Consider the following 12,858-nt stretch of genomic DNA (forward strand, 5'->3'; position numbering starts at 1 on the left):
GCTTAAGATAGTTGATTTACTTTTCTGGAAACCTTTTTGCTTGTTACTGTTATTTCCATATTTGGATTTCTGTTGTGAACATTTTTTCTCATTAACTTCAAATTGTTGAGCATCATTTGGAATGTTGATTTTCACAAGATCTTGGAATTCCTTTTTTTCCTCCGGTTTCTCCTCGACAAGAGCGTGGAATCTTGAAGCTTAAAGACCTTCCTTATTTTCTTTGGTTAGGCCATCAGGTTTGACTATGTTCCTTCTTAGACTTTTTTTGGCAATCATCCATGGGCCAAAAGGATTAGTTTCCTTATCTGCATTAACTCCTTGATGATCTTATATTAAATTAGATGATTTTTGCTTTTGATTGTGGAGATCGTTAGTGCTCATTGAAGACGTTTCCTGATTTTTCTCTTTAGTGATTTCCTTCCTTTCTTAAAAGTGCTAACTTGGCTCTGATCCCGAAGATTGCTCCTAACCGTTGGGTTTTTTCTCACTGTCATGCCTCCCACCTTCCTCCGCCGCTGGTGGCACCTTATTGGAAGCTTCTTCCATAGATTTAGAACAATTTTCTTTCCTATGGCCATAACGACCACAGTTAAAACAAATGTGATGTATCCCTTCATATTGAATATAGAATTTCTATACATAATCTTGCAAAGCATCCCAGAGAATGAATTGACGTAAGATCATCCACTTTAAGCATAATACCTAACATTTTCAAACTTTTCAGAAAAAAAGTATTTGTTATACAACTCAGCTGGTAAGTTTTGAATCCTTATCCAAACAGCAACTTTCTGGACTTCTAGTTCTTGCGGAATGAAAAGCAGCCTCCACATCTGAACTAGGAGATAGTGATCCGCAATCATTCAAGGACCTTCGAATAGGACATGGACGTAATCATCTTGGCTTGTGAATCTAACTAAGAAGAAATTCTCCGCCAGATCCATAACTTTTATAGAGCCATTTTTAACCCATCTTCTTTGCACTCACCTATCCAAGGCTTGGAGGTTGAGTACCTTACCCAATGATTTGATAATTAAAAAAAGTTTCTAAGATATGCACTCTTCATATTCTTCTAGAGAGACTTCTATAATCGGATTAAGATTGGAAGAATCTGAAACATCTAAACTTGGTTCAATAGAGGGGTCTTTTAGGAGATACTCCTCTGACACTATCTCTACGATTTCATAGGGATTAAGCTTTCTAAATTCATCATCTACCACTATGTCTCAATAAGATCTTCTGGGAGCTATATTGGTATTTAGGTTGGCTTGATTGTTTTCTTGGTTCACATCTTTATCTATATTTTACTTTTTCAAATTATTTGGCTTCACTACAACCTCTTCCATAGCATGATCCTTCTTATTTTCTTCCTTCATTCTCACTTTTTTAGTGCTTCTAACTACTTGATTTTCTTCCTCCAACAAAAATTTGATTGTATCACAGTATTGAGAGTCAATGCTCATTGTCTAAATGATAATATTTTGTAAAAAATCATTTGCTTTTTCATATAAAAAATCATTTTTATTAATAGGTCCGTTTACCACATTTAAAAAGCAACAGCAGCTTGACCACAATTTACTTAATCAAAAAGAGATAAATAAAAAAGGAAAATACTCCCGTAACTAAAATTTATTAATTGTAAGACAAATGATCACACTAGTCATATCAACAATTTCATTACAGTCTTGAACCACAAAAATAAATATCAGCATGCCACGTGTTAGCGAAAAAGAATACCACATAACATCTATATGTATGTGGACAATGTTTTTTTGCAATAAATATCATAGAATCTTCCCTTATTTATAACACGTTTTTGTACACTTCAAGATTGTTCTAAAAAGGAGATATAAATTAAAAAATAAGCCAAATCATTTATTGTGTGTATGACCACCATAGTTACATAATTTCAAGCGATAGATCCACGTAATCTCAATTCTTTTCTGAAATTGAACATAGAAGTGACAGGTATATATATCTATATAAAGCAACGAACTTTTTCCCAATTATATGTTTCAAATTTTGAGTGAAATCACTATCCATCATCATCATCATGCATCACGCGTGACACAGCCACATTTTCCTCCAATATATCTTCGAATGTGAATCTAATAAACTTCTCTGAATAAAACAACACGATTAATTGAAAAATATTAAAAAATTATCAAAATTTATTATTATTAATTATTATTTTTAATTAATAATTCAATATTTTTAATTAAATAATTAAAATAAAATTTTTTAATCTTCTAACATTCAATCCTCACAACTCGCAAATTGTTTATATCTCACATTTTTTTTAAGGTTGAGTACCATTTATACTCACGAAAGTTGAAAACGCTGACACATCTACTTATAAAAAAAAAAAAGAAAATTACCATTTGTACCCATAAAACATGAGTTTCATATAATAAAATTATCCAAACACTAAAAAATCACATAAAAATCCCAAAATACCCTTATCATCATCCGCATCATCTTTTTTCCACCACTGTCACCACTACCACTAACCCATCTCCTCTCTCTCCTTCCATTTTCTGAGCTCGTCGCTGCTGCCATATTCCGTCAACGCTGCCAACTCTTTCCTCTTTCTCTTTCTCTCCCTTTCCTTCTGTGTTTTGTTTTTCTCTCTCTTCTTCTTCTTCTTTGAATTCTCAACCCAGAAAAAGGGCTTCACCATCATCAACAACAAGAACCATCTTCAGATTCCTTGCCCCCACACTCTCTCTTACCTGCAAAATCTCTTTAAGTTGACTCATAATCCGTTTGTCCCTCCTCCTAGTGTACCCCAAACCCTAACCCCAATTCCCAACTCCAACATTGGAATCGATGATCTCAGAAAATTAGGGTTTTCAGTCGAAACTGCCGCTACTACTACTACTAATATAAGCAATAACAGCAACACTATAGTTAATGCTTTTGTTCTTGCTGAAATTAAAGTTTGGGTCTTGCCTAAGGAGGTTGAAGATTGAGTTATGGAAAGGAGCGAGAAGAAAATAAAAAACAGGAAACTCAAAGTGGTGAAGGGCATGGATGAATTGGGCCACGAAAGTGACTCATCTGCCGTTTGAAACCACACCACACCTACAAATTTCTCCCTTCTCAATTTCATAGCATTTGCTTTTTATGTGGATATGTCACTGTCTTCTTCATTTTTTCTCTTTGCTTTTTCTATTGTTGTTGTTGTTGTTGTTGTTGTTGTTGTTGTTGCTTTATGTGAAAAAGATGATGATAGAGGTATAATGGTGATGGTGGTGGTAGTAGTGATGAAGGAAATGAGGTGGTGATACCCTTAACCTTAAACTCAAAGTTTGGCTCAGGCGAGGTGAGACGGAAGGAGAGAAGAAGGGGTGGATGATGTAATAAGGATAATTTGGGATTTTTATGTGATTCTTTAGTGTTTGGATAATTTTGTTATATAAAATTCATGTTTTATAGGTACAAATTTGGATAATTTTGTTATATAAAATTCATGTTTTATAGGTACAAATTTGGATAATTTTGTTATATAAAATTCATGTTTTATAGGTACAAATAGTAATTTTTTTTTTATGAATAGATTTGTCAGCATTTTTAACTTTCGTAGATAGAAATGGTAGTTTATTCTTTAAGATTTGTGCGTGTATATATAGTAATATATAGTTATTTTAAAAGGTGTTTTCATGTTTGGATTTATTTTCATTATTTTGAAGCCGACACCTAACAAACTATATATTCAGAAAACATGATTGAATACTTTATGTTTTATTTATCTGCTATCCTTACCAATTTTAAAAGCTATAGCTATAGTTTGTACGTTCAAAATTTTAAAAATATAATCTACCAATATATACGTTAAATATTTTTTATATATTTATATCTATTATAGTTATTTTAAATTTTAGAAGTAATTTTATCTATTATTATTTATTATTATAAAGTGTAATTGTTAAAAATAATTTTTATTTGACCGAATATAACAGCTAAAATTCTAGAAAAATGTTTTTAAAAAATAAAATAAAATAGGCAACTTTTAAAAAATATTTACAATACCAAGCTTACCCCAAAGTTGAATAAAAAAGGACCACATACAAGAAAATAAATAAAATTTGCATCCTACCTATATGATGGCATATGGATCAACAGTATATGATCTTATGAATTTCCATTCACAGAAAATTACATATTCCATGCCAAGGGACCACATGTATCACTTAAGTTTAAGTCTCAATGCAATTACTTTGTTCTTTTCTTAGTATTAATTAAAAACAATAACAATAAAAAGAAAAACCTTCTTAGCCTATTATTATTATTAGGGGTAAGTACGTAAATATGTTGGGTTTCTGAATCATGTGTATAATAACAAAGGTAGCAACTAGCAAGCTAAGATGCATAATATCAACTTAACATTTTTTATCTCTCTCGATTATATACGTTTTATTATTGAATTCAAGCAATTAGGGTTTTTATACAACTCTTGAGTTATGAAAATAACCTAAGTCAGCTCTCATTAATCATCATTATTATTGAAAATATTGTATTATCAATAATTTTAAGAAGATAATAATCTAAAATTATTTTATTTGTTTTAATTTAACATTCATAATTGTATGCACAAAAAATTTAAAGAAAATTCCACTCGCCTTTCCTATGAGATGCTAAAATGACACTCTCCTCTCCTCTATTTTATAAATGTACATTTCCCTTCCTTCGAACCTTTAAAAAACCTCATATTTAATCCATTTTAAATTTTTTGTGTTAACTAATGTTAACTTTATCCATTTTTTAAGAAAAAATAAATTATTTTTAAAAAGTACCCATTAACAAAAAATTTATTTTTTATCATTAAATTTTACTTACCAAAATATTATTTAATAATTTATTCTTTTATTGATTAAATTGTATTTTTTTAAAAATTTAATAATCATATTTTTTTTCTAAAATACTCTTTAATAATTTTTTAATTATTAAATTATAATTTTACCAAAATTTTTGTTAATAATTTTTTTATATTTTACTATTAATTCTTTGATATTTATATATATTATTTTAACATTAAATAAAAAATTTTAGTAAGATTATTTTTCAATATCAATATATATTAATTGTTATATATATTAACAGTGGTAAGATTTTTTTATTTAATGTTAAAATAATATATATTGATATCAAAAAATTAATAGTAAAATATAAAATAATTGTTAACAAAAATTTTGGTAAAATCACAATTTAATAATTAAAAAATTATTGAAAGGTAAGTATCTTATAAAAAAATAATTTAATTATTAATTTTTTTAAAAAGTATTTTAATAAAAATATAATTTAATCAATAAAAAATAATTTATTAAAGAGTATTTTGGTAAGCAAAATTTAATGATAAAAAAAAATTTGTTAATGGGTATTTTTTCAAAAAATAATTTATTTTTTCTTAAAAAATGGATAAAGTTAATATTAGTTAATACAAAAAATTTAAAATGGATTAAAGAGGATATTTTTTAAAAGTTAGAAAGGAGGGGAATGTACATTTATAAAATAGAGGGGAGGGAAATGTCATTTTAGCATCTCGCAGGGAAGGGGAGTGAAATTTTCTCAAAAATTTATAATTACATACTTAATACATCTAAGAATATCAAATTATTCTAGTAGTAATTAAAGAATGTAAAATAATAAACTTAATACAAAATAAAATATTTTGGTTGAATTATATGGATTAAAGAAAAAGAGAATTGTCATAAAGCAAAGACTTGACTTGAGGCTCAAGCATGGGAAGGGAGTGGTGGTTATCATAAGTATACATCAAAGGAACCATCCTTGCAAGATTGAGAGAGGCCTTAGTGAACGGCTTAGGGAATGTGCTCTCAAAGAAGCACTCTTGGTTGAGCCTCTTCCATGCATCATTGATCATATTCATAACTTCCTCTCTTGCTTCTTTCCTTGCCAACCCTTTGTCTTCCATCAATAAACAATCCACGTATGACCCATCATTCCCCTCTTGATTCTCATCCTTCACAAATCAAATATCAAAACACTCAACTTAATTAAGCCTAATACTACTCATAAATATGGATATCTGACATTTTTTTCTTCTTTCTTTTTCTTTTTAAATTTAATTAAAGGTAAAGTATTAAATTAGTCCCTATGATTGGATATAATCCTGTTTTGGTTCTTAAAGTTTAAAGTGTTCTATATGAATTCAAAAAAGTTTTATTTAGCTTTAATATAGTCTTACCGGCCGTGAGGTCAAAATTAAATAATTAACGAAATGTTCTACATGACAGTAATACAAGAACAAGATCGATAATCTGGAGAATAAGTACAAGCTCCAAAGGTACAAAATCAACCGTGGATACATCAATAAATTTATTTATCATTCTCTTTAGTTCTATAGAAAATATTTTATTTAAATTGTAAAAAAAATAATAAATAAATATATTGATGCATTCACGGTTTATTTTGTTCCTCTTGAACTTGTACTTATTCTTCAGATTATCGACTTTATTCTTGTATTGCTGTCATGTAGGACATTTTGTTAATTATTGAACTTTGACCTCATGATGGGGCTACATTGAAACTAAATGAAAATTTTTTATATTCAAATAGAACACTTTAAACTTTAAAGACTAAAATAGGATTACGCCAAAAAATGTAGGGACTAATTTAGTGCTTTATCTTTTAATTAATTAGAGACCAAATTTTTTCAACTAATATTAGTCAATTTTTCTTAGATGAAGAATTTTTGTGGCTATAAAGTAGTAGCTGTGTATATGATTGCTTGCCAAATTAATTATTATATATGGCATTATTACCAAAAATATCTGTACCTCAGCATTTCCCAAATCATCCCAAAGCCGAAGAATAGTTGCCGAAGAAGAAATTATATCTGGGATTCCGTCTATGATTTTAACATTTTCACTGTTCAATCCTTCACCCAACATAAAGAAAATGTGAACCAGCACAATATGCACCCCAGAGCTTATTATTCCATTTTTCAAGTACTCTTCGGAACTTGGACTCTTCCCTGAAGCAAACCATTTTGCTTCAACTAAGAAGGCTTTGCACAATCTCTTCCACTGCACCAAAAATTATTGGATATATATATATATATATATAATCCCTTAAGTCCACATTCTGTAATAATAAATAATAATAACATATTTTTTGTTATTTCTAATTTCTTTTAAACGTACACTACTTTGTTTTATTTATATGTCACTTTTTATTTTCTTCTACACATTTAAAATATTGGTGATGGATGCATGGAACACCTGGTTTGTCAACATGTACTGTCAATTTCAAGAGAATATAAAAACCGATATAACAATTTTCATGTATGTTTTTTTTTATTAACTTTAAAAGAATTTATTTTATAATATGATATTAGAACTTTTATAATTTAAAAGTTTAAAATTTAATTCTTATTAATCTTAAAAAAAAATTTATCTGAAAAATGTGTTCAGATATAACTATTATATATTAATAGAAGTGAAAATAATATAATAAAGGATATAAAGTAAAAAAAGAAATTAATTTTACTGCGTTTCTAAGAAAATTGTTGGCGTCCCATCCATGTTTTTGATAGATCTTGAAGCTGATTTCATTAGTAAGATCATAGAGGACCCTAAAGCATATTCTCATGTAATCTGGTAACTCATCAGCAACTGTAACATCCCATCTGCATTATTATATATTAAACAAATTAAACAAACCATAATTTTTGGTTTCATATAATATATGTAATTAGTGAAACATATGTACCTAGAAACAGCATCAGTGAAAAGAGTGAGTTCATCTAAAGTCCCATACACATCGAAAATGTCATCTATTATGTATATGAAAGAGATTGATTTAGTTAGATCAATCCTCTCTTCTGAGAAATTAGGATCTGAGAGGCATGCCAACGACCAAATGTACCATTTCAATGGTTGATTTCTTGCATACTGTAACTCGTTGGCTAAACCAAGTTTTGTCCACCATCTGTACATGAAAAAGAATATTATATTTTTATTTTATTATGAATATTTAAGTTTATATATTTATTTTTAGGTGAAAAAAGTTAATATCTGATTTTCGTTAAATGAAAATTCAGTCAAATTAGTCAAATCATTTAACAGATTTCAATATCAATTTCACGTGAAGTCGACTTCGCTTGAATTTTCACCTTATTTTTAATAATTATAAAAAAATAATGTACTATCCAAAATAATAAAAAACACACTTACTTAGAGATTTGAATGATTTCCTGCTGGTGTAAGCGTTGCAACAAAGTGAAATCCATCTTTGCAAGTGCTTTTAAGGAACCAAACCATTCATCATCATTATTATTATTACTATTCATGCCACCATGAAAGTTTCTTAAGAAATCTCTGGCAGTGAACATTGGCAAGCTTTTGTGGAAAGGGTTTTCAATAGTGCTCCTCACAAACTTGGCTTCATCATCATCATTGTCAAGGTAAGCCAATCTTTCCTTCAAGAACTTGCAACTGAATTCACCAGCTTCATCTACCATGTCTTCTCCTTTTATGCTTATTTGTGAGGCTTCATACAATTCCATCATTCCCTTCACGATGTCTCCTCCTCCTCCTACTAATAGTTCTTGCCTGAATTTTCCTTCCTTGTCTCTGAACTTTTCAAACACCTCTGCGGATGTTTAATTTCCATTGATCATGATCAAATAAAGTACAAATAAGAGGAGTGATCATACGAAGTTATCTTTATAGAAAAAGAATAATTAAGAACTATTAAATAATTTAATATATTTAATTAAATTTAACTATTCTCAAATTATCGTGCACACGTATATGAAGTTGTATGAAAATTAAACAACTTAATGTGAATAATTTTTTATAAATAAATCATATATAACAAATTATTTGAAACTGATAAATATGATAAAAATTTATATACAGATATTTTTATTTTTATGTGGAGTTAATAATCGAGAATTATTAAACGAAGAGTGTTAGGAGATCAATAAAATTTGTAATATGTAGTCATTAATTAGTCATCATTAATATTTTTAATAGTGTGCAATGATATTTAATGGTGTAAAATTACTCATTTTTCTTTGAGTAAAAGACAAATAGGTTTCTAACATTTTAAAACGCAGACATTTTTGTCCTTAAGATTGGAAAATACATTTCAATCCCTCATCATGTAAATTTTGTGACAATTATATCCTTACGTGGAGGACAAATTAGCGACGCCGTGTGGTGGATTGAGCTTAACAACCCTCTTCAAACCTTAACAACACCTCAAGCCCCAAAAAGAAAACGTTTTTTTTTTTCACCATTGATGGCACTGCGATACTCTTCTTCAACCTTTTCAACCACACTAACACTCTCTTCACCGAGAACCAAACCCCCATAAGTTTTCCTCTTTTCTCCTTCACAAAGCTCCCATTTTTAACCGAACCAAACTCCATTTCCATCACATGGAGAACTAGAACAACCCTCTCTCTAACAGTTCCACGTGTTGCTGTGCCACCAACAAAGGTTGAAACCGAAGAAAGCAACGAAATTGATGAAGGTGCCGATGAAAAGAGCTCGTCCACGAAGTTCACATGGAAGGATCACTGGTACCCAGTTTTTCTGGTGGAGGATCTGAACCCTCGGTACCCAACGCCCTTTCAGCTTCTGGGTCGTGAGATCGTGGTTTGGTTCAATAATTCTCTCTTTGTTCTTATTCTATTTTATTGTATTGGCTAAATATTAAAAAAAAAAGTCAAATATTTTCAAATAGTAAATAGCTTAAACACTTTCACTCATGTGGCAATACATAACTTAAGGTTTGTATAAGATATTTTTAAACCTGTGATCTCACAATCTATAATTGAAGTCTGAGTAATATATAAGCTTATGTGCATGATGCTGTTTTTGGGAGAAGGATTTGGGTTCTATGTTTCTTATTTATTTGTGGGTTTATTTATTGGTTTGAAGATTGAAATTGGATTGCAAGACAAGGAGAACGTTTGAGGAAAATGGGTATTTTCAATTTTTGGAGATTAAAATTGGGTGTTTTTGGATTTTGGTATGGCGTCGTTTTTGAGTGTTATGGCGATTAAGGACCAAATTGTCCTCTAACAATTTACTCTCCATCCACTTCAGCAACCCTAAACCCTTCTCATCATTCTCTACTCATCCACCTCAGCAATTTTTGTTACTGTTTCGAGCACCAATTTCACGCAAGGACATAATTGTCACGGAATTTACATGGTGAGAGATTGAAATGTATTTTCTAATTTTGAGGGACGAAAATGTCTGCGTTTTAAAAAGTTAGGAACGTATTTGTCTTTTACTCTTTTTCTTTTAATGATTAAGTGTTGGACGACCAAATTTCAATAAAAATACTATAAAAATACTGATTATTAAACTTTCTCTTATTAAATATATAATTTGATATTTTTAACTAAATTATCATACGTTAATTTTTAACTATTTTTAACTATTAATTTTACGTAAAAAATAATTGTATTATTAATAAATAAGATAAATCTTAAGAAAATATTTGAAAAAAAAAAAGATGAATAATTAGCATACCTGGAGGTACAAAGTGACCTTGTTGTCTGAAGAGACGAAAGCAGAGAGCAAGGTGATGAAGATGATGGTGGGCAAAGGCACCCCCATGACCAAAAGTGCTGGATATGACGACATATTGCCTCTGTAAGAATGAATTAATTTCCTCTTGAAAGTGATAATCAACATTTAGACGCTGCATTGCATCAATCATTTGCATTCCTTGCAGTGAATTATTATTTTCACTACTACTACTACTGTTCCTAAGTAGTGCATGCTTCAGTTCCATCAGTTTCTCTGCATGATTAACGCTTATATCATCCTGAAAAACAGTTCTTGGGTTTTGCTGAAGAATGTTCCATTGGTTAGCATGAGAAAGATGTGCCTTTGTTGTTGCAACATAATGAGGCTTTTTGAAAGATGTTGGGAAACACCATTTTGAATAATGGAGTGCCATGGCACACAATTGGTTATGATGGTAGGGATCTGCTTTAATTTGAATAATAACATGATTCATGCAGGTATTTAAATAACCACTTTCCTCTTTCCTTCATTCCATCATTGCGACCCTACATACCTCCACTAACATATTGTAATCATGAATTGATAGACAAAAATTGAAACTTTTATAATTGAATAATATTACAACTAGAAAATGGATTAATACAGACAGATTTGGTTACCGATGAAATTACCAACAGATTTTGTCCTTCTGTAAAAGCTTCCTCAAAAATTATTTATCGACGGATTTTTTTTTTGTCGAAAAATTACCAACAGATTTTTACCAGTTACCAACGAATTTTTCCTCTGTAAATTCTCCATCTATTTCCCGAAGCGACAAACTCTCCGACAATTTTTTTTGTCAGTAATTACAGTCAGATTTTTCGACAAATTTTTGTATCATCATGATTATAGCTTTTTGTCTATCATTGTTGGTAAGAGAAAGCATAGAATTAATTTTTAGTTAATCAATATTAAGATAATTTTTAAAAAAAAATTAAACTTTATAATTTAAGATATATAATGTAAAATAAATAAAATAATTTAAAAAACTGAAAAGTATTAGCTCCTAAACAATATCCTATATATATTCAACATGTGAAAAAGTATACCACTCTTATTTTTTACATTTTAATGTATTTAATATATTAAAAATATAAAAATTATATATTTTTTTAAAAGAATATGGTATTAGAACACCTACAATGATGAGTTCCTCTTTCACTTTTTTCTGACACATAAGAATTCTAACCATTGGAGGAGAGAAGGAATGAGTTCCCGCACGGGTCTCAAGGTGAGGGAGTCCCTCTAAACAGGAACTCAAGTTAACCAATAATAACTTGCCATTTGGCAAGTTATTTTAAAAAATAATAATATAAAATCTGAAATAATTAAATAATTATATTAAATAATGAAATAATAATTAAATTAGTAATAATTATAATAAAAATTATATTAAATAATTAAATTTTTATTTAATTAATAATTTATATTAATTATTTATATCATAATTAATTAAATTTACTTACATTAAAAAATAAATTTAATTTTTACACCTTACAAAATAATTCTTAGTTGAGTTACTTATTTTTATTTTTAAAATTTAAAATGCTAACGATATTATTAAAATTAGCAATTGTAAACACAAAACTATAAATTAGTGTAATCCCGAATTATATATTGTGTATTATTATTATATATGAATTTATTTAATATTAATATCTTTTAATAGTGAATTATTTTTAAATTTATAAATTTAAATAATATTATTAAAAAAATTAATTACATTAATTTTAAGTATTTTAATTAATTAATTAAGTAGAACCACAATATAAACTAAAATTAGTTCCTCCTAATGGAGAAGAGAAAGATACTTTGAATTCCTATTTACCGTTTATGACGCAAAAGCTGATGTGGAGTTACTTTTTATGACAGGTGGACCATAAATAGGGACTGAGATGAGTTCTCTACTGGAGATGGTCTTATACTCTTAAAACATATGATAGCAAGGATCCTCCCTAACTAACATTATCTTGTTGCTAGTGCTCATGTTATTTGTGGAAGAAATTAAAGAACGTCATATCATTTACGTATGTGGATATAGTGTCAAGGAATTATTTATAAATACGTTTATTTTTGGGTATCTTTATAAATACGTTTGTTAACTTTAATTTTCAACAGATGGAACATTATTTTTATTTTAAATTAATTTCCATTTCTCAATTTTGATAGCCCATAATTAATTTATACCTATTATATCCTTTAAACGTTAATTAGAAAGAAAATATTAATTGAGATTTTAATCATATAATGAAAATTTGTAATCACAAATAAAAGGCATTTTGCCCTTTTTCCTTTAAATTTATGATGT

The 12,858-nt window shown here is 28.7% G+C and overlaps 1 protein-coding gene across 1 annotated transcript; it reads right to left on the minus strand.

The window, feature by feature from the left end:
* Positions 1-5,431: 5,431 nt before the first annotated feature.
* On the minus strand, positions 5,432-10,983 carry LOC112784898 ((3S,6E)-nerolidol synthase 1). Its single transcript, XM_025828252.2, has 6 exons — positions 10,512-10,983; positions 8,196-8,613; positions 7,732-7,950; positions 7,510-7,648; positions 6,798-7,046; positions 5,432-5,980 (listed from the first exon to the last, which is right to left on the minus strand). Exons 1-6 carry the CDS (start codon positions 10,942-10,944, stop codon positions 5,687-5,689), a joined length of 1,752 nt encoding a protein of 583 aa, XP_025684037.2. The 5' UTR covers positions 10,945-10,983; the 3' UTR covers positions 5,432-5,686.
* Between the last annotated feature and the right edge of the window lie 1,875 nt (positions 10,984-12,858).

The sequence above is a fragment of the Arachis hypogaea genome, chromosome 20 (genome assembly GCF_003086295.3).
Source record: "Arachis hypogaea cultivar Tifrunner chromosome 20, arahy.Tifrunner.gnm2.J5K5, whole genome shotgun sequence".
Classification (NCBI taxonomy): Eukaryota; Viridiplantae; Streptophyta; class Magnoliopsida; order Fabales; family Fabaceae; genus Arachis; species Arachis hypogaea.

Coding starts and splice junctions, on each gene's coding strand:
- LOC112784898 (XM_025828252.2), bottom strand. CDS start 10,944: ATGGCACTCCATTATTCAAAATGGTGTTTCCCAACATCTTTCAAAAAG. Junction 8,614..10,511: donor AGGTCACTTTGTACCTCCAG/GTATGCTAATTA, acceptor AAACATCCGCAG/AGGTGTTTGAAAAGTTCAGA. Junction 5,981..6,797: donor ATGATTTGGGAAATGCTGAG/GTACAGATATTT, acceptor TGATTTGTGAAG/GATGAGAATCAAGAGGGGAA.